Source organism: Salmo salar, chromosome 06 (assembly GCF_965601325.2).
Source record: "Salmo salar chromosome 06, fSalSal1, whole genome shotgun sequence".
Classification (NCBI taxonomy): Eukaryota; Metazoa; Chordata; class Actinopteri; order Salmoniformes; family Salmonidae; genus Salmo; species Salmo salar.
In genome coordinates, this window is record NC_138296.1 from 40,333,570 (window position 1) to 40,355,971 (window position 22,402).

A 22,402-nucleotide genomic window follows, 5' to 3' on the forward strand; every position below is an offset into this window, starting at 1 on the left:
CCACAGGTGGACTCCAATCAAGTTGTAGAAACATCTCAAGGATGATCAATGGAAACAGGATGGCCCAGAGCTCAATTTCGAGTCTCATAGCAAAGGGTCTGAATACTTATGTAAATAAGGTATCTGTTTTATATATTTGCAAATAAAAAAGTTTAAACTGTTTTTGCTTTGTCATTATGGGGTAGTGTGTGTAGATTGATGAGAAAAAATGCATTTAATCCATTTTCGAATAAGGCTGTAATGTAACAATATGTGAAAAGGGGTCTGAAGGGGTCTGAATACTTTGAGTATCTGCTTCCATACATTTTTTCAACTGGTGCCGGGGGACCTTCAGATGAGTCTTGCAAAACAACTGACATGTACATGTTTGTGAGTCTAACCTTTCCACAGAGGGGTCATATTAGTGTAACCCAGACTGTTTGGATGCTACAGACAGAAGTTGGCAGATCGGCTGTACCAACTTCAGGCGTGTCCCATGGTGTTCGTGAGAGTAATCTTTCCATAGAGGAGTCATAATAGTTTGTAAGCCAAACCGTTCCGACGCTACATACGATTTTGTGAGAAGACAGATTTTCGGGATGTCTCATGGTCTGACAAACCCTGCTCTAGTTCTGCCACCTTTCACCGCAGATGCGGAACTGCGACATCAGCGGATGCGGTGGATTGAGACGCATCCAATGCAAAAAAACGGATCTCTTGCTTGAATTGACTGATTTTTATTATTATTATGCTAACTAGAGTTCCGCAGGGCACGGACATCAACTCTAGGGGGTTTTAAAGCAAACTTAAAGCACACTCAGAGCTGCCAACTCTCACACATTGGCCCTTACCATGTAGGTCCATTGCTTGGTCAAGAGTTGTTGATATCTGATAGAGTTTTGCATAATATATCCCATGCCTCAACTGGATTCGCCCGAGCTTTATTTATCACGGCCACTGATCACTCTATAGGAACATTATCTTGAAAATGTTTGCGGTGAGACGATTGTAGGGGTAATCCAAGCACTAAGGATAACATTAATTGCTGATGTTAACCCCGCATAAGTGATTCATTTTCTGAACCAGTTGCAGTACAAATGCCGAGTCCTCATTCAACAAAAGCAAAAAGGTGGATCTTTGTTAGTAAGGAAATTTGAAACATGTAACCAGACTGGGACACCACAGGACATTCCCAAATCATGTGCATTAGTGTTCCAACAGCATTCATGCAGCATCTATCACATATTGGAGTAGGAATCAGCTTCATAGAATGCAGCCTTTTGACAGCATGTACTAAAGTCGATTTCATCCACACTTGCATTAGTCCCCTCGTTTGGTGATCAATAATTCTGTCAAACAGATTGTGAACCGAAAACTGTATGTTTGATTCTAGAGGGGGGGGGGGGGGGGGGGGGCAATGAATAGAACAATTATTTGGTTAGGGTGTAGGGACAGATTTATGTCATCTTGTCTTCAGGAGATTTTATCATCAATTTACTTTAGTCTGATCTGTGGAACAATTCTCATTCTTAACAATGGGCTAAAATATAGGTTAATTACTATGCTTGTCAGCATGAACAATACGGGTATTCCCCACACATTTTATTATTCCACTTCTTCCCGATTTTGCCAGTGTAATCACACATCTGAAGTCTGATATGGCTACTTGTGTCTTTGAAAATGAATGGTATTATTGCAGCCATTCATGGACAGTTTTGAATAAATTATACAAATAAGCATTGATATTAAACGCTCCAGGAATCAAATATTTTAGTATTGTGCACAAGCTAGGCACAGATGACAGCAAGGATCTTCAACTATATAGTAAGCAAGTACGTAAGTAGTCTCGCACGAGCCGCAACGGCTCATAGGGCAGGAGCCCATCTCCTGTTTCTGTAGCGTGAGGCAGCTTGATGTAATATAAATGTAATAATATAATGTAAAATAATATATATGGATGAGACGCTAGTCTATCGCAGGGCCTTACCTACAATCTATCTCCTGAGTAGGCACAAACCACCTGAATATTGATATGGATTCGATTTTTCATCAAGTTTGGGTGATTGAAATAAAATATTGTTATAACAAACAAAAAAATTCAAAACACCCAGCACTTGAGAAACATAGATCAGGTATGGCCAACTCTCCTGGAGAGCAAGCAGGATTTTCTTCCAGCCCTATTTTAAAGAGAGTTGCCCACTACCATCAACCATCAATATTAAAAATTCCTGTTCCGAGCCTTGGTGTAGTGGTAACACTCCCTGGCATGTGTTGCATACAACTTTCCACCTGAGAACAGGGATCAAATCCCTGCTTACAACCTTCCCATTGTTTCTAGTATTTGCCAGTGTCCCTATCTCCATTTCATTCCTGTCTGAAAGTGTCAAACCACAACAACAACAAATATACATCATCCCAAAAAATCTCAAAGTAACAAAGTCGTCAAATTGAGTGTTCATTTCATGTTCAAAGCATCCTAAATACACCTAACCTGTGGTTTAATTTGGGTTTTTTTTCTCACCCCGGTCATAGGCCTACGTCATGTCAAAATACATAGAATTGCAGAAAATTTGTTGTTTTAAAACAGTAACATTTTCTTGGGGGAAGACCTCCAGGGTCCCATCTAGGGGTTGTGCCAGGGGGCAATGAAATTCACACGCAAATCTCCGCTCCAAGATTTATTTTAAAGCGTATTTCCTGCAATTGTACGATATCGTATGTATGTTTGCATGATACCAGAGGACGAAGCCCAAATGAGTTCCAAAAAAATAAATATTTATATTATTATTTTTTTACACTTGGTACACGCGGTCAATTTTGACCCCGTTCTGAGTCCAGTTGAATATGGCTGGGACAGATGTTCTGAGAAAGAATTCTCAGCATAGTTTGACTACCTCCATCAAACCCAGTCTCTTGGTATGCTCATACTCGTAGAAGAACCTACATGCTACATCACATTAAAAGTGGCAAAAACAATACTTTGCAAAACTTCACGACAGCTAAAGCCCTTGGCAGATCCCAGACAGCTCGCAAACTCACCCAGAGATCCGTGCCCCAGTCCATGTTGAACGTCTTCTTATCAGCGGATCCCTGAATACAAAGAACTTATTCAAAGTTATCCCAATTTGGAGGACGCCTCAATCCTGCGAGATGAATTCCGAGGACGCTCAAATACCCCTTCTGTATCCTTTCCGTTACTAAACAGTGAGAATCATTTCTCCCTATAATTTAGCTAACTAATCTAGTTAATCTAAACAATATTCGTAGCAAAGGAAAGAGGGATAAACTAGCTTTCATATCCGCGTCACTCCCAAATCCTAATTCTTAAAGGGACAGTTCCCTAATGTATTTGTCTTCAATAAAACGTTCACTGACGACAGACTGGCAGTGGCATGTCATAAGCAGTGAAGCTTGTTTATTTATGGGAATACACAAGTCACTTTTAAAAACAGTTTTGAAAATAGTTTTATAACGGAAAATGAATGTTCAGATTCTATTGTAATTAGACTACAGCAAGCAATACAATTAAGTATTGATATAGAAATATGAACATTCTTATTAAATTCCTTTGTATGTTGTCAGATGCAAGACACTTGAACAGGCAAAAATCTACAAAAGCATTTTAAAAACATTAGTCACACAAAAAAGCTCATAGTTAGAGTGTGTAAACACAATTCAACAAACTGTACCACTGAATCAAGGCCTATGTATCAACAGTATTCTGATTCATTTTCTAGACTGAGGTAAGCACATACACATAGCTACTTCATACTTACATAAATCCTCAAATCCTCAAATTTTACAACACTATTTGTTCAAGAGGGCAGCCAGCACATGGCAGTAATTATTTAATTTTGTTATTTTCTTATACAGTGCAATTCCTAGCAGGGGCACAACTTTCACTGGGGACGGGGGCATGTCCCCCCCACATTCTGAGATTCAATTTTGTCCTCCCCAGTTTTATCATTGGAATGTGATACAAAACTAGCCAACGGTGTGCTTTAAGACCATGTGGATGTCTCCGAGCGGTCGCATAGGCTGTTTGGAGTGTTTATCTGACTGGATATATTTTTTTAAATAATATTATGTCCCCCCACTTCTAAAACCAAAGTTGTGGCTCTCGTCCAGTCTACACATAGTTGACATTGACTCCAAATCCCATACAAGTACATTAACAGTAAACTCACATAGATTTGTTACTCAAAGTCACATTCAAAATCAAGCAAAATACATTACTCCGATTGAATCCCCACCCTAGTCTTACATTTTAAATACTTTTGCAGATCACGCAGTCTCATTGTTGTTTGAAATAAATTATATTTAGTTTTTCATTCAGAATGAATTGTTCAATGATGTGGATGAAATGTATTTTTAACGATTTGATTGACTAAATCCCATTGTTGCACGTAGACCAAATCATTTTAATGTTGTACAAAAGTGTTACTGTGCGTGAAGTTTAAAATGCATTCTGTCATTACAAAATTTGGAATGTGATATATTTTAACCCCCCCACAAAAACTTTACACACACAAAAAAAAAATACATTTCATGAATCTTTACAAGCGGGAGGGACTCTTATTTAATTGGTCTTCAACTCGTGGCTCAGTCACTTCAGTCAGGGTAAGTGGAGTTCACAGGAGATTGTTGGCACCTTATCGGGAGAAGACGGGCTCGTGGTAATGGCTGGAGCGCAATCAGTGGAATGGTATCCACGCTCCGGTCCAGCCATTATTATGGTCCGTCCTCCCCTCAGTAACCTCTATTGGACTGGAGTTAGCCTGCCCAGGAGCAGATTAGTTCTGAAATGGACCTGGCTAAAGGGTGAGACACTTTAGTATGACTGGCTATCCCGAGTTGAACTCAGAGTTTATCTAATTTACTTAGGTAAGTCCTCAAACCTTCATAGGATACCCCTCTGGATCATGGTTGCCTACCCCTGTTGTAGGTAGTGGCATCAATGGAACACCGTTTGGCTGGTTCACTGGTATGAAATCATAAAATCCTTGTCTTTTCTTACACATAAAGAAGACTATCGGGAAGACTATCAGGAGAATGACCAGGAAAACGAATACAATCGTCAAAATTATACTTGTGAAGCCACCTGAAGAGGAGGAAATAGAAGGAGAACAGGCGAGTTTAGACATGATTCAGACCAATTCTGTTTATAAATTGATTCAGGCTAGGTCGTGATCTAGGATTCGTGTTTCGCAATTCAGCTCTGTGGAATTAAATGCGATTCATTCATTCATTCATTCATTCATTCATTCATTCATCTTACTGAAAGAATATGAAGTATGTCTTATGACAACATGAATCACTACATCAGGGTCAGCTACGTTTCTACCGTAACATAACCCACAGCCGGTCAGTTATAATACCTTTCATAGTTACTGTTGTTGTTCTGGTGGCCGTCCCAACTCTATTCGTGGCAGTGCAGATGTAGATCCCAGCATTGGTAGACGTGGCTTTGGTGATTCTAATAGTCCTCTGGCGCCCCTCAGTGGACGACTTCACATTGTGTGCATCGTTGTTGGTCCACCTCAGCTCAGGAGGAGGGTTCCCCTCAGCACTGCAGTTCAGAGACACATCACTGCCTGCACTCACCTCCACTGTGTCATTCCCTAGAAGGAACTCAGGAGCATCTAAGGAGAAAGGAGGTGCTTTTAGAGTAGACCACTCAAAACTATGCAACTTATGGGATTTCAGATGGGTTGCCATGCAGTTCAGTTGAGACTAAAATACAGTAACTTTAAGGTGGTAAACAATTATGTAAAACCTGTCTCAATCTCTATTAGGCCTATGCTACCTTAAAGATTGGTTAGAACAGTGTAAAGCTGATAGCATGTGTGGCTAGAATTAGTTAAACGTTTGTAAAATAGTCCAATAATAACATACTTGAAAGATAGAAACATGACTTACACAAGACGTCAATAAAAAGATTGTGAGTGGCTTTTCCATGTGTGTTGTTTGTAACCAGGGTGTACGCCCCTCTGTTTCCCCTAGTGAGACTTTGATGGATATCCACTTCCTGTTGGCCTTTCAACCAGGTGATTTTAGAAGAAGGGTTGCCATCAACTGTACAGGTGACTGAGAGGTTGTGATTTTCATTCTCTTTAACTTCATATTGATTAGTACATTTAAACTTGGGGGCATCTGAAAAGAGTAGGGAGAGAAATATTCAGCATAGATGTCATCAATTTGAAAACAGATAGAGAAGCGTCTTACAGGAAGCAATCTGACAGATCTCATTTCGCAATACAATACTAGATCTCACACACTTACATTCCACTGTGATGTGAACAGTAGAGCTGGTGCTGCCTATGTCATTGGTGATCGTGATGACATACTGGCCAAAGTCTGTCCTGGCCAGGGGTGTAGAGGCATTGACCTGTCTGCTCTCCTGGTACCACACAACGTTAGGGGGAGGATTCCCATTGAATGTACAAGGGATCCTGTCGAGGGTGGAATTCTCCACGACACTGTACTGGCTTGGACATTCAATCACTGGCTTGTCTGCAAATGGAGAGATGGAGAGAAGAAGCATCAACTCAAAATGAGTAAATTGGAAGCTATACCTGTCATGTGGTTCTGTTTTTGATTTATGATAATGAAAAAGATCAAGATTAATAGTCAACTCACAGTGCACAGTAATGCTGAGAGGTTCTGATGTTACTGTAGGATGGGGTTGTGGTCCCTCTGGTCCCAGGTCCAGTTCTGCTCTACATCTATACTGAGCTCCATCATCATGTCTACTGGGGCTGATCATCAGAGTAGGTGACACATCCACTGGTGTCTTACTGACGTTACTGTAAGTTAATTTATCTAAGGGTTCATTCCCTTTGTACCACTTCACAACCAGGTTCTGTTGAGGAGCCATGTTCTGGATGTCACACTGCAGCTGGTACTCTGTCCCCTCCACCATGGGACCAGAGTGTCTCAGAACAGAGATGGAGACTCTGTCTGGAGTCTCTGTGGAGGAGGTCAACAAGGTTAAAAAAAACTCTACCTGATATACAGTTAAATAGAAACATACCTTTCACATTCACAAGGAGCAAAATACTCACTGTAGAGAATGACTGGAAGTACTTTTGAGGGTTGTTCGTTGTCAATGAGAGTGACGTAGCATTTAGGTTCTATTGTCCAATCAGTAAGGTTATCCACAGTCCAGGTGACAATGTTGACATCTTGTTCAAAACCTGTACCTCCGATTGTGGCCTCCCAGCCCATCCCCTCATGGTCTGTGTATGATGTGCTGCAGTTAACTGAGACTGAGTCTCCATATCTCACCACCACTCTGGGAGGTTTGAGCTCAAGAGGAAAGGTAACTACTGTAAAAACATACAAGAATGAAGACATCAATGTGAAATCCACATCAAATATAAACTGTTCTGCCTTGTGAGATAAGTGAGGGTGAATTAAATAATGTGAGCAAAGAGATGAGCTGGAAAATACCTTTTGGCTTGGCTGTTGCTGGGAGGGTGGTCATAGTTCCTGGAGTTGAGGGTGCTGTGGAGAACATCGTTGGGTGTTGTTGTGGAGGTACATCTACTAGGACATGTATCTGCTTGGTGATGGAGCCCAGTCCATTTGTGACTGTGCAGTTGTAAGTTGCATTAGCTGTTACTCTGGAGATATAGAGAGTACGCAGGCGCCCCACAGTGGCCTCATTGGCATTTCCCTCTGCAGTGTTGTTGGTCCACCTCAGCTCAGGAGGAGGGTTCCCCTCAGCACTGCAGTCCAGAGACACATCACTGCCTGCACTCACCTCCACTGTGTCATTCCCTGGAAGGAACTCAGGAGCATCTAAGGAGAAAGGAGGTGCTTTTAGAGTAGACCACTCAAAACTATGCAACTTATGGGATTTCAGATGGGTTGCCATGCAGTTCAGTTGAGACTAAAATACAGTAACTTTAAGGTGGTAAACAATTATGTAAAACCTGTGTCAATCACTATTAGGCCTATGCTACCTTAAAGATTGGTTAGAACAGTGTAAAGCTGATAGCATGTGTGGCTAGAATTAGTTAAACGCTTGTAAAATAGTCCAATAATAACATACTTGAAAGATAGAAACATGACTTACACAAGACGTCAATAAAAAGATTGTGAGTGGCTTTTCCATGTGTGTTGTTTGTAACCAGGGTGTACGCCCCTCTGTTTCCCCTAGTGAGACTTTGAGGGATATCCACTTCCTGTTGGCCTTTCAACCAGGTGATTTTAGAAGAAGGGTTGCCATCAACTGTACAGGTGACTGAGAGGTTGTGATTTTCATTCTCTTTAACTTTATATTGATCAGTACAGATAAACTTGGGGGCATCTGAAAAGAGTAGGGAGAGAAATATTCAGCATCGATGTCATCAATTTGAAAACAGATAGAGAAGCGTCTTACAGGAAGCAATCTGACAGATCTCATCTCGCAATACAATACTAGATCTCACACACTTACATTCCACTGTGATGTGAACAATAGAGCTGGTGCTGTCTATGTAATTGGTGATCGTGATGACATACTGGCCAAAGTCTGTCCTGGCCAGGGGTGTAGAGACATTGACCTGTCTGCTCTCCTGGTACCACACAACGTTAGGGGGAGGATTCCCATTGAATGTACAAGGGATCCTCTCGAGGGTGGAATTCTCCACGACACTGTACTGGCTTGGACATTCAATCACTGGCTTGTCTGCAAATGGAGAGAAGAAGCATCAACTCAAAATGAGTAAATTGGAAGCTATACCTGTCATGTGGTTCTGTTTTTGATTTATGATAATGAAAAAGATCAAGATTAATAGCCAACTCACAGTGCACAGTAATGCTGAGAGGTTCTGATGTTACTGTAGGATGGGGTTGTGGTCCCTCTGGTCCCAGGTCCAGTTCTGCTCTACATCTATACTGAGCTCCATCATCATGTCTACTGGGGCTGATCATCAGAGTATCAGACACATCCACTGGTGTCTTACTGACGTCACTGTAAGTTACATTATCTAAGGGTTCATTCCCTTTGTACCACTTCACAACCAGGTTCTGTTGAGGAGCCATGTTCTGGATGTCACACTGCAGCTGGTACTCTGTCCCCTCCACCATGGGACCAGAGTGTCTCAGAACAGAGATGGAGACGCTGTCTGGAGTCTCTGTGGAGGAGGTCAACAAGGTTAAAAAAATACTCTACCTGATATACAGTTAAATAGAAACATACCTTTCACATTCACAAGGAGCAAAATACTCACTGTAGAGAATGACTGGAAGTACTTTTGAGGGTTGTTTGCCGTCAATGAGAGTCATGTAGCATATAGGTTCTATTGTCCAATCAGTAAGGTTATCCACAGTCCAGGTGACAATGCTGACATTTTTTTTAGAATCTGTACCTCCGAATGTGGCCTCCCAGCCCATCCCCTCATGGTCTGTGGATGATGTGCTGCAGTTAACTGAGACTGAGTCTCCATATCTCACCACCACTCTGGGAGGTTTGAGCTCAAGAGGAAAGGTAACTACTGTAAAAACATACAAGAATGAAGACATCAATGTGAAATCCACATCAAATATAAACTGTTCTGCCTTGTGAGATAAGTGAGGGTGAATTAAATAATGTGAGCAAAGACATGATCTGAAAAATACCTTTTGGCTTGGCTGTTGCTGGGAGGGTGGTCATAGTTCCTGGAGTTATGGGTGCTGTGGGGAGAATATTACGTTATGTTGTTGATGATCTCATCCCTTCTAAAACGCGTTGAAAGGGGAATCACCTTGCCTAAAATATTCAGACATTATATCCTATTGTGCAAGCACAGTCCCCAAATCCAGAACAAATTCAAGAAAGCGTACAGTATTATATAGAGCCATTATTGCATGGAACTCCGTTCCATCTCATATTACTGAAATAAACAGCAAACCTGGTTTCAAAAACCAGATAAAGCACACCTCACTGCATAACGCCTCCCCCTTATTTGACCTAGATAGTTTGTGTGTATGTATTGATATGTAGGCTGTGTGTGCCCTTTTTATCAATTTAATGTCTAAAATGACATACCCAAATCTAACTGCCTGTAGCTCAGGCCCTGAAGCAAGGATATGCATATTATTGGTACCATTTGAAAGGACACAATTTGAAGTTTGTGTTAATGTGAAAGGAATGTAGGAGAATATAACACAAACGATCTGGTAAAAGTTAATACAAAGAAAAATAACTGTTCTTTTGTATTTCTTTGTACCATTATCTTTGAAATGCAAGAGAAAGGCCATAATGTATTATTCCAGCCCAGGTGCAATTTAGATTGGCCACTAGATGGCAGCAGTGATGTGCAAAGTTTTAGACTGAACCAATAAACCATTGCATTTCTGTTCAAAATGTTGTCTCAAGACTGCCCAAATGTGCCTAATTTGTTTATTAATAACTTTTCATGTTCAAAATTGTGCACTCTCCTCAAACAATAGCATGGTATTCTTTCACTGTAATAGCTACTGTAAATTGGACAGTGTAGTTAGATTAACAAGAATTTAAGCTTTCTGCCAATATCAGATGTGTCTATGTCCTGGGAGATGTTCTTGTTTCTTACATCCTCATGCTAATCGCATTAGCCTATGTTAGCTCAACCGTCCCGTGGATGGGACACCGATCCCGAAGAAGTTTTAAAAGTATGTATTTCTGTCCCTGAGCTGTTCTTGTCTATTAATTTTCTGTATTATGTCATGTTTCATGTATTGTGGGGACCCCAGGAAGAGAGCTTTTGCAAAAGCAGCAGATAAATGGGGAACCTAATAAAATATCCACAATACACAGTATATCATGGAACAACAATTGTTTAAAAGGGCACTGAAAAGCACATAGTCCATCCATATGTGTTCCAAAATGAAAGTCAAAGGATTCTTATTTTTGACAATGGTGGATCTGTCAAATATGGAGCACATACTAGACAAACTACCATACTACCAACAATGCACCACACCCACCATCAGTGGTTTTCAGAAGTCATTTACGTTGCTCTCAATGTTTCACAGCATGGACGTTCACACCCACCACACCCATTTAGACAATGTCATATCACTCAATAACATCAACAGTGTCTGTGTTGTACCTGAGTGAGTGTAAGTGTATTTCTTGTGATTTTATGTTATTATATAATTGTATCCTTTAATTAGGGTCATGAGTTGGTCCTATCCATGTGACCTGACCAGGAAAAACTCAGGGCCCTGTCTACTGATGACTGTTACCTTATTGCATTATTGCTACATATCAATATTCCTTTTTTATTGCTCATTAAATACTTTAATTTCTTGACTTTAATTGCTCTCAAATATTACTCTTCAAATTGACCGTTGTGGGGTTAAAACAAATGTCCTTTATCAACAACCAACTTCCGTTCAAGTTCGGTTAGTGGGAGGTGAGCACATGTTTAAGTACCACCCTGGGAGACAGCAAACAGTTACTATATCACCAGAGTAGATAATAACTATGGTCAACATAAACATAATCCACACAGAGATCACAACAATAGATATTAATAGGTAAGTATGGAACAAATTAACCACTCACCTCCATGTAACAGCATGAGCATGAAGAGGCCCAACATCCTCTGAAGTGAGATCATGGTAGTTCTCTGCCTAGCAAGGTGAGGGTGATGCTGAGCAAGGTGAGGGTGATGGGGGATGTTGTAAGAGACGATACCCTGACTGATGGTCCACCTGTTGGTCCAAGCTCGGTCCTAACACTGTGCTAATGCCAGTTAGTGTATCTCAGGCTGAGAGCTTACTGTGTGAAGCAAGTGTTTCAAAGAGGAAATTCAAACCCTGCCCTGATCCTGCGCAAAGAGGAAACTGCTAAACGGAAACATGACATCAAACCAGTGGTTGAAAAAGTACCCAACTGTCGTACTTGAGGAAAAGTAAAGATACCCTTATAGAAAATGACTCAAGTGAAAGTCACCCAGTAAAATCCTACTTGATATAAGTAAAAAAGTATTTGGTTTTAAATAAACTTAAGTATCAAAAGTAAATGGAATTGCTCAAATATATTTAAGTATCAAAAGTAAAAGTATAAATCATTTCAAATTCCTTATATTAAGCAAGGCACAATTTTGTATTTATTTTTTATTTACGGATAGCCAGGGGCACACTCCAACACTCAGACATAATTTACAGAGCATTTGTGTTTAGTGAGTCTGCCAGATCAGATGCAGTAGGGATGACCAGCGATTTCCTCTATGTGTGTGAATTAGTGTCACGCCCTGGCCATAGAGAGGTTTTTTATTCTCTATTTTGGGTAGGCAAGGGTGTGACTAGGGTGGGCATTCTATGTTCCTTTTTTTATGTTCTTTATTTTCTATGTTTTGGCCGGTATGGTTCTCAAATCAGAGACAGCTGTCTATCGTTGTCTCTGATTGGGAACCATACTTAGGTAGCCCTTTTTCCCACCTTGTGTTGTGGGAAGTTGACTTTGTTTAGGGCACATAGCCTTTAGCTTCACGGTTTGTTGGGTAGTGTTTATTGTTTTGTTCGGCGTCTTTTCTAATAAAAATAATATGTACGCTCATCACGCTGCACCTTGGTCCTCTCCTTTCAACCGACGAGACAATTTTCACGTCCTGTTAAGCATTCATAAGATAACGAGTACTTTTGGGTGTCAAGGAAAACGTATGGAGTAAAAAGTACATTATTTTCTTCAAGAATGTAATAAAGTAAAAGTCATCAAAAATATAAATAGTAATGTACAGATACCCCATAAATCTACTTACGTCGTACTTTAAAGTATTTTTACTTATGTACTTTACACCACTGCATCAAACCACAACGTCAGTTCTCATAAGCAAAAGAAATGGACTCCTACCTCACCTTGTGGTGTGTGTATGCGAGTGTATGTGTGTGAGAGGATAGATAGATAATATCAAAAAGTAATGTTACAACATTGTTTTGCAATTTTTTATTAAATAAATACATTGCAGTTAGAAAACAATTCCACATGTTGTGTTGGCATGTCAGTCTAACGCTGTCTTATTAACATACCTGTTTAACATATAAGAACTTCATTAACAACCTTCCTTATCCATGACGGAACCATAATATTACCCTGATGCCTGATTGACATGTGTGTGTATAACATAGGAGGCTGCTGAGGGGAGAACGGTTCATAATAATGGCTGGAACGGAGTATTTGGAATGGCATCAAACACATGGAAACCATGTTTGATGTATTTCAAACTATTCCACTCCAGCCATTACCACGAACCCGTCCTCCCCAATTAAGGTGCCACCAATGGGGAGAGGGTTAGGTGGGTTTGATCATCATGGTTACCGTCTTGAGGGAGTAGGAGCCACCGTGGAACTCTGCCCAGTAAACCCCGTCCTGGTAGCGGCTGCGGTAGTGACCCCCTCGATACCACACGCCGTTTAAGTTGGAGTGGGCACACATGTGGTACCACCAGCCCCCCTTCTGGAAGTGGGCACAGTTCCCTAATGAGGAAACGGAGAGAGAAACCAACTCATCAAGCCAAACCTGGGTGTTCAAACAGGCAGCCATGAAAAGAGGCAGAAATTAAAAGAGAGAGGGTAGTAGAGAGTGAGAGAGGATTCACCTGAATAAGCGTCCTTATCCTTGTCCAGAGTTGTAAAGGCTTTGTTATTGTGCCAGGACATTGAGTCTCCGGCATTGCCTTGGTATTCCCCCAGCCTCAGACGGTACCAGTCGCTCTCAGGCTCCAGGCGGAAGCTGTCGTACTCTGCAAACACCTGGCGGCCCTGCCAGTCCTCCATGGCCACCCGAAGCTTGTAGTGGGCCTGCTTGGTCAGCCAGTAGAGGTGCTCCAGACCCAGCCAGTACTCTCCATCCAGGTTCCCAAAGCCTTGCTGGGGTGGAGGGGTACAACAGATAGTTTAGGGTTAGGTTCACTGTAGCAATAGTTTTCATGACTTCTGTGCTGTTAAACCGTCATCAACTGAAGGATACTCTTGAGTCTCTGAGCTGTAATACCAGCTGTTTTTCTGGTTTTAGAGCCCACTGTGATGGTTGCCAATTACAGTAACTATACAGCTCATGTTTCATCACACATAATCAGATGAAATGAAAGGCAAATGGAGGAGGGGAAAGGATTATGGGTCTGCAGTCCACACATTCACTGTGTGGGTTTTGTATTGCAGTGTTTTGGAGCAATGGTAATAGCACACTGTCTGATGTCATAACAAACTCTTGAGCGCTTCACTTTTAGTGGCTCACTGCACACTGGAGGTGAGAGCACCTTGTACTGCTCCCAGGTCCTGAAGAAGTTGACTGATCCGTCCTGTCTCCTCTGGATGACGGTCCAGCCTCCCTGGGCCTTGGTCTGTTCACACCAGGCCTGCAGAAGCCGGTTGGCGCTCTGTGGACGCAGCAGGTAGATCCCATTGGTGGTCTCGCCCGAGTCCAGTGCATGCTGGCAGTCCCTCCAGGGTCCTGAGGGACAGAGATAGTATAGGTATGTGGTTCACAAAGGCAGTTAGGATTTCGGAACATACCTGGGTTCAAATAGTCATAATTGTGCTCGATTGAGCCTGCCTGGTGCAATGGAACTAATGGAAGTCCAGAACGTCCAAACTCCACCCACCTGCCACTAGGCAGGCTCAACCAACTGCTGGGAATGAGGGAGTGAGTGAGACACGTAATGGAGAGAGGGGTCTGGAATTCTGTTTGTTTTAGAGCCAACAGGGTCACAGATACATGTTTTCTCGCTTTGCTTCAGCTTATCTCTTTACTGCCGAAGACATTCTTTCACCACACATGTTGAATGTCTTATTTCACACTGGAAAAGATAAGCATACACCGCAGGAACGGACACAGAAAGGCTAGGCATCATCCCCTCTCTCTCACACACTCCAGATCAAGGGATATTCATACTGTAACCGTACACTTATTATATAGAAAAGTCCTCCTTGTCACTCATCACACACACATAAGCTCTGAGTCATGGTCCCTTTATTATACACTGTAACTGGAGTGAAGTCCTGTCCATACAAGGTGGTGTCACCCATCTGAATGCTCTGCCTTGTAATCTCACACATTCCAGTTGCACACACAACGTGCATTGTATTGGGGTATCGTCTTGTAATTCAAGGTTACATAGCAATGTCCTAAAGAGGGCTGTGATTAGGGTGTGTTTGTTAGGGTGGGTTGGTGTGTGTGTGAGAGAGACTGTTTGTTGTGTACTGCTGGTAAATTAGATTTTTTAGATTCAAATATATTTTTATTTGGAATTCATCCTAATCGCTCTTTCTAAAGAGGACGTGCTGACAAATCTGATTATTGGTGCCAAATTCTGGATTAGCTAATATTGATGGTTTATTTCCTAAAAGAGAGGATTATATTTTGGCCCATTTGATTGTTATTTATAACAAATATTATTGATGAATTTGCAAATGTTATATCAAAGTCAAACCTTGTGCGTGTGTGTGTGCATGCGTGTGCATGCGTGTGTGTGTTACTCATTAACAAAGTGTCACGTCTTGACCAGTAAAAGGGGTTATTTGTCATTGTAGTTTGGTCAGGGCATGGCAGGGGGTGTTTGCTTTGTGTGTTTTGGTGTTTTTGGTTTAGGTTCTATGTTTTCTATTTCTATGTTTAAATCTAGTTTTCTATTTCTATGTTGCGTTTTTGGTAGGACCTCCAATAAGAGGCAGCTGGTTGTCATTGTCTCTAATTGGAGGCCGTATTTAGTTGAGGTTTGTTTCACTTGTGTTTTGTGGGTGGTTATTTCCTGTATAATCTGTGCACCTTATGGGACTGTTTCGTTGTACGTTTAAGTGTTATCTTTAAATAAATTAAGAATGAGCACTTTACCCGCTGCGCCTTGGTCCTATCCTTACGACGCCCCTGACACAAAGCCCCTTCTCCACTCTGATGAGAACAGCTGGCAGTTATTAGACATTGTTTAGGCATTCCCAGAGAGATAACAAAGTCCTATCAGCGGGTCAGTGACTCCCCGAGCTTCTGCAGTGTCTTCTGGAGTGTAAATAACACTGACAAAATACTGACACTGTTTCAAAACACAAACTCAAGGTCTGAACAGCAAACAACTAAGCATTTGAAGGGCCAAAAGAAAACAGCTTGCTTGTTCTGATTGTTGTCAGAGGTGACAATGAAAAACAATGTCGAAACAGGAACCAATGAGATGTGCGATGTATTGACTGAAATAGAAACAAGGTGTTGTAATGTGTGATAACGCTTCCGGGGGAAAGTAGATACATAGTGTTACTCTTTCACACTGTCTTACAAAGACAGACGTTCATTCCTACACAGACAATGTTGGTTAAGCTGAAAGCGCCGTTGGCAGTTGTAAGCTCTGAAGGTGCCGTGATTTACCTGGGGTTTTAGTGACAGGGAAGCTTATGAAGGGGGCGTCAGTAGGGGTGTCGGCCATGGTGGTGGGGAGCACCTTTGTCCCCTGCAGGGGTTCTCTCTCCACGTGTGGCTGTAGTGGAGGGGCGCCCTGGTCTCTCTGAACATCATTAGCCATCTCCTTGGACTGTGAGCTGTCATTCAGGGGCCCACTGGACTGGATACTCAGGGGTTCAGAGGTCATCTGTCCAATACAACACAAATATATAAAGACTTTTGTACAGAGCATTGTGGGTACTGTAGTATGTTATGGTACCACTTTAGCTTCATGGGTCAGGGTCAGTGCTTGAGAAAGGCCCATGATAACAATGCCAGTGGTTTGATAAATACAGAGCTCCCCCTACCTGTGGAGGTGGGGTAGTGTTCTTGGTGGCCTGGCACAGCTTCTCCAGCCGGGCGATGAGCTGACTCTGGTTGCTCATCATGGAGGTGAGGGCTCCATACTTCTTCTCCAGCTCCCTGTAACTAGTGGAGATCTGCAGCATCTGGGATGTTGGTCCACCATGACCGAGTAACAGACAACGGGCCAATCAGGGATGTTATCAAGGTGCTACATGCCTGTCATCGATGGGTAAAGGATACTAAGACAGTAGAGAGATAGTAGGAGCAGGTATACAGTTATATGATTCTAACTTCCCTCCTTATGAACACAGCTGTTCCCACAATGCTCTCTGTCTGATTACCTGTGTGGTGGCGTTGAGCAGTAGGTTCTCGACCCGCCTCTGTTCGACCACCTGGTCCTTCTTGTACATAACCTCATGCAGCAGCTGGGCGTAGATCTGGGCAATGCGGGAGTTCATGCTGCCGCTCTCTTTCCGTAGCGCCCGTACCTCCGTAACCAGGGCCCCCTCCTGCTCCAGCTGGCCTCTCAGCTTCTCCAGCTGTTCCTGCTGACGGCTCAACTCCCCCCGCAGAGCCGTTACCTCTGAGTGGTTGGCGGCGCCGGTGGTGGACTCGGTGCTCACACACAGCGCCCCCTTCAGTTGCTGCTGGGGAACGATGAAGGTGTAGGAGCAGCGGCCTGCTTTTAGCTCTGAGAAGCGGGACGGGCGCTTCTGGGACTCTTCCTTCCGCCCCCCCACCTCAGGCATGACTAGGAGGAGCCCCAGCAACAGAGACAGGCCAATAGTCAGCTGCTTCTCCATCTACCTGTTCAACTGCTCTTCTGTCCATGGAAATAAGCAGTGATAGAGATTCATTAGCAGATTTCCCCAATAAAACATGATACTCTATATCTAGAACATGTAGAGATGTATTCATTCAGTAAAAATAGCTTTTCCCCATTTCAAACAACTATAATTGTACACCAACAAGTACATCAGTCAGACAGTGGCCACACAGATGCAAAATTCCATACAGGCATTTTCAGTGGAAAGCAGAACATGTAAAAGTGCTACCGCAATATCTAAGATGCAGCTCAGACTGTCTCTCAAGCCTTGAAAGCCCACCAGATGTTCCCCTGGAAGGTGAAAGTAAACTTAACCCTGTCTGCCTGGCTGGAGTTTATTAGCAAGTCAACACTGGAGTGACAATGGTCAACAAAACCCAGACAGAGTCAACTCACACTTCCATCCCATTGGTCAACACAATCCTTTCAGGGTCAACTCTGGCTACCACCATTGTCAACACCATAAACACCATTATCACCTCAACATTGACACAACACACTATATTTGCAGGGGTCACTACTCCTCAACCTCAGTGAAACACATTATTGGTACCAACAAGTTTCTGTAAGTAAACTGGAATACCAAAGAAAAAGAATACATCACATGATTGCCAAATGGTAGTGTCATAAGCCCTGTACCATATCGCCAAACATTAACCATTGATCATCTATCATTATAATAGCAGCACTATTCTTATTAAATCTGAAAGGGGATCCTACCTTTGTAACTTTTAAAGTGAGAGAGCATGACTTACCTCAGTCCTTTTCAGAGGTATAGAGTCAGTTGGCAAACTCTGTCAGCTGTGTTCCTGTGTGTATCCAAGAATCCTGAGCTCCAATGGGTACAGATTGGACTTCTTTAAAGCATCCTCATCTAGAATCCAGATGTCAGGACTAATGGACCTTTCCGTAGCATTGCCTCAGAATGGTCTACTGCCTCAGAATTGCCTCCCAATGAGAAAGTCCACTGCTGTGGCTGTAGCGTCCACTGCTGTGGCTGTAGCACCCTTTTTCCTAGTGTGTCTGAGCCTCACAGAGACAGGCAGACCAGAGAGACTGAGCTACAGTACGAAAGACTCGCGGGAGAAAGAGAACTACACACAACACTGACACACAACGTTTTTTCAGCAGCAAGACCTCCCCCTCGCTTCATCCCTGTCACAGGCCCTCTAAACAAAGAGAGACATAATTACAAACTACCCTAATGACACCCCCCCTCTCTCTCCTCCCATCCTCTCAGCTCAGCTGCCTCTGGCCCTCAGTGCAGGAGGCAGGAGCCCTCCCTGTCTCTGCCCGTTGACTCCCTGCTGTTCTCTCACAGAGGCCTACTCCCAGGCGGTCCATCTGTTTACTGGAGTTCAGCTCGAAAAGGTAGCCTATGAGTAATCAATATCATTTATTAAACAATGTCAAACATAAAAAAACATATATTGAGGGTTATAATATGGATAAGATGCAGATGAAGGTGAATATCCACCGTACGATGAGGAATAATTCTGTCAGTCATCGTGGATAGTCTCTGCTGTGTGCTAGTAGATACGGTGAAGAGGGCATTTCATCTAAAAGGACGCATGAACGCAACATGTGACGTTTACAGGAGCATGTCAAATGTGGTGTCAAATGAAAGTTAAGTGTATGGTTTTACAAATTAACACATATATACATTTTCCAACCATTTTCATCCTAAAAAATGTGGAATAAGCAAAGGTTTTGATTTCTGGTCAAACAGATAGAAAATGGGTCTTAGAAAACATCTACCAGAAAAAGTATTAAAGGGTATTAGAAATACATTAAAAAAACAATAATGTAATGACCTCTGCCAACTATATCAACACTTATATTTAGTTTTTTAGATTACTTTAGATTACATTGTCTTCTGCCTTGTAATTCCGTTACCAAAAACCTCAAATTTCTCTCACTCATGAGGAGGGAGGATAATGAAAGGTCACAGAAGTAACAAGTAAAGGTATACCTACCAATTAGTCATAGTGTTTTTTCTGATATCAAGTTTGTTTATGAATTATTAACTGATTAAAACTATACCAGGCGGTGTCAGAGGAAGGCCCAAGAAATTGTCAAAATCTTCAGCCACCCAAGCCACAGACTGTTCTCTCTGCTACCGCCATGCAAAAGGTACCAATGCAAGTCAGGAACCACCAGGAGCCTGAACAGCTTCTAACCCCAACCCATAAGACTTCTAAACAAGACCGCTAAATAGCTAATCAAATGGCTACCAGGACTACCTGCATTGACCCTTTTTGCACCAACTCTCTTGCACTGGCTCTATGCACACACACTAGACTCTATCCACACACTCACATATATTTACACTGACACCCCAACATACACATACATACACACACAAACACACTACATACGTCCACACACACATAACATGTACACACATGTATACTGACACCACACACATGCATACTGATGCCACACGCACACACACTTTCACACTCACCACATACGATGCTGCTACTGTTTTATCTATCCTGTTGCCTAGTCACTTTTTACCCCTACCTATATGTACAGTACATACCTACCTCAATTACCTCGTACCCCTGCACATCTACTCAGTACTGGTACTCCCTGTCTATAGCCCTGTTATTTTCTACACTCTATATATATATATAGCCATGTTACTTTTACTCGTTATTTTTATTCTTTATTCACAGTGTATTTATTCCTTATGTCACTATTTCTATTTTCATCTTTAACTCTGCATTGTTGGAAAAGGACCCGTAAGTAAACATTTCACAGTTAGTCTACACCTGCTGTGTCACGACCTCCGCCAAAGTTGGTTCCTCTCCTTGTTCAGGCGGCGTTCGGTGGTTGGCGTCGCCGGTATTCTAGCCATCATCGATCCACTTTTCATTTTCCATTTGTTTTGTCTTGTCATCCGACACTCCTGGTTTCAATTCCATCAATTACATGTTGTGTATTTAACCCTCTGTTCCCCCCATGTCCTTGTTCGGAATTGTTTATTGTAAGTGCTTGTGCACGTTATTCTGGTGTGCGACGGGTTTTGTACCCATTGATTGATTGTTCTGTTTCCGGTGGTTTTATTATTAAACTGTGCCGTTGTCGACACAGTTTTTGCTCTCCTGCGCCTGACTTCTCTGCTGCCAGTACGCACCCCTTACATGTTGTTTCCGAAGCATGTGACAAATAAAATCTGATTTAATTCTGTTCTGAAATTTGTCATGTAATTACTGAAAAATCTGTAATGAAATTACTGCAATTCAATTCGCTACAATGGGTAGTCATAGTTGTCACAAACCACAGTTGGGACCAACCAAATGTGGTCTTGTTTGGGCCAGAGCTCATTACAGTAATAGCCAGTGTGTAGAATACCCAAATCTGGTGATGGTGATATATCCTCTATTCATTTATATACATCACCATGAAGATTATGATATTCATATCCATAAAGAGAGTAGTGGGATGAGCAGTAGGCTTACTAGATGGCATCTTAACTGTAACTTTTGCTTTCTTTATCCGACCTTTAGCGACAGTAGTCAATCCAATATTCTCATCAACTTCTTTCCCATTGTTGCCGGCGTCATCGGATTCAAACTCGACATCTTCATCCATCATCCTCAATCTTGGATAGGCATACCCATTAGTATCCACATGACTTTCACTATCGGACGCACTGTTGGATGCCATCGCCGAAGCCACACTCTACCTCTTGCCCCAGGAAACATACATGACTTGGTAAAGACTACTTAAATGAGGATGTGCTGTTTGTTTTCCTGACTTCCCATTCTTTCTGCAGACATCTTTGAATCTTCATTCGGAGCAGATATTTCGTTTTTGGAAAACTTGGTCGCATGAGAAAACTGAGGGAGATTTTACTATCATTCTGTTACCAAACTTTGCATCTGCACAGTTCTTCCAGTAAATGTGTTTTTTGAGAAATGTTCTGTGTAAATTGTTCAAAGTTGTCCGAGTTGTATGGTTTGTTAAACTTGTAATCAATGTTTTCTGTTTGGCATACATTTAAGTGAAAAATCTGAGTCAGACCCTTCCTGCACGTCTCCAACTCAATCATCAAGTTTGCAGAGTACACAACAGTGGTAGGCCTGATTACCAGCAATGACAAGACAGCCTACATGGAGGAGGTTAGGGCCCTGGAGGAAACTTACCTCTCCCACAACGTCAACAAAATGAAGGAGTTGATCGTGGACTTCAGGACACAGCAGAGGGAATACGCCCCCATCCACATCGACGGGGACGCAGTGGAGAAGGTGAAAAGCTTCAAGTTCCTCGGTGTACACATCACTGACAATCTGAAATGGTCCACCCACACAGACAGTGTGGTGAAGAAGGTGCAACAGCACATCTTCAACCTTAGGAGGATGAATACATGTGTCTTGGCCCCTAAGACCCTCACAAACCTTTACAGATGCACCATTGAGAGCATCCTGTCGGGCTGTATCACCGCCTGGTATGGCAACTCCACCGTCTGCAACCACAGGGCTCTCCAGTCTCCAGAGGGTGGTGCAGTCTGCCCAACGCATCACCGGGGGCACACTGCCTGCCCTCTAGGACATCTACAGTACCTGGTGTCACAGGAAGGCCAAGATGATCATCAAGAAACTGGCTCTCATGAGGACCGCAATAGGAAAGGAAGACCTAGAGTTATAAGTTCATAAGAGTTACCAGCCTCAGAAATTGCAGCCCAAATAAATGCTTCAGAGTTCAAGTAACAGACACATCTCAACATCAACTGTTCAGAGGAGACAGCGTGAATTAGGTCATCATGGTCGAATTGCTGCAAAGAAACCATTACTAAAGGACACCAATAATAACAAGAGACTTGCTTTGGCCAAGAAACACGAGCAATGGACATTAGACCAGTCCAAAGTGGAAATCTTTGGTTTCAACCTCCGTGTCTTTGT

At 42.4% G+C, this 22,402-nt stretch overlaps 3 protein-coding genes across 6 annotated transcripts in view; all 3 read right to left on the reverse strand.

Annotated features, from left to right (window-relative positions):
* LOC106607205 (cdc42-interacting protein 4 homolog) overlaps window positions 1-3,293 on the reverse strand; it is a 28,756-nt gene extending 25,463 nt beyond the window's left edge. For 2 of the 3 annotated variants that reach the window (XM_014203923.3, XM_014203920.3), the window contains exon 1: window positions 3,019-3,293. In XM_014203923.3, the coding sequence (XP_014059398.2) occupies window positions 3,019-3,042 (24 nt within the window). In that variant the 5' untranslated portion in view covers window positions 3,043-3,293. The remainder of the gene's footprint in view (window positions 1-3,018) is intronic. The other variant, XM_014203921.3, reaches the window with a different exon arrangement.
* A 68-nt stretch (window positions 3,294-3,361) lies between these two features.
* On the reverse strand, window positions 3,362-11,755 carry icam5 (intercellular adhesion molecule 5). 2 transcript variants are annotated; one of them, XM_045720476.2, is made up of 13 exons: window positions 11,498-11,749; window positions 9,586-9,639; window positions 9,198-9,461; window positions 8,772-9,101; window positions 8,423-8,653; window positions 8,060-8,293; window positions 7,432-7,782; window positions 7,044-7,307; window positions 6,619-6,948; window positions 6,262-6,492; window positions 5,899-6,132; window positions 5,358-5,621; window positions 3,362-5,080 (listed from the first exon to the last, which is right to left on the reverse strand). In XM_045720476.2, exons 1-13 carry the CDS (start codon window positions 11,550-11,552, stop codon window positions 4,872-4,874), a joined length of 3,051 nt encoding a protein of 1,016 aa, XP_045576432.2. In that variant the 5' UTR covers window positions 11,553-11,749; the 3' UTR covers window positions 3,362-4,871. The 2 variants fall into 2 exon arrangements, with proteins under 2 accessions (XP_045576432.2, XP_045576433.2); XM_045720477.2 differs by lacking the exon at window positions 9,586-9,639 and having other exon boundaries at window positions 11,498-11,755.
* Window positions 11,756-12,865: 1,110 nt separating this feature from the next.
* LOC106607207 (angiopoietin-related protein 2) lies at window positions 12,866-18,663 on the reverse strand. Its single transcript, XM_014203927.3, has 7 exons — window positions 18,248-18,663; window positions 17,008-17,489; window positions 16,669-16,809; window positions 16,289-16,508; window positions 14,193-14,386; window positions 13,533-13,803; window positions 12,866-13,410 (listed from the first exon to the last, which is right to left on the reverse strand). Exons 2-7 carry the CDS (start codon window positions 17,467-17,469, stop codon window positions 13,226-13,228), a joined length of 1,473 nt encoding a protein of 490 aa, XP_014059402.1. The 5' UTR covers window positions 17,470-17,489; window positions 18,248-18,663; the 3' UTR covers window positions 12,866-13,225.
* Between the last annotated feature and the right edge of the window lie 3,739 nt (window positions 18,664-22,402).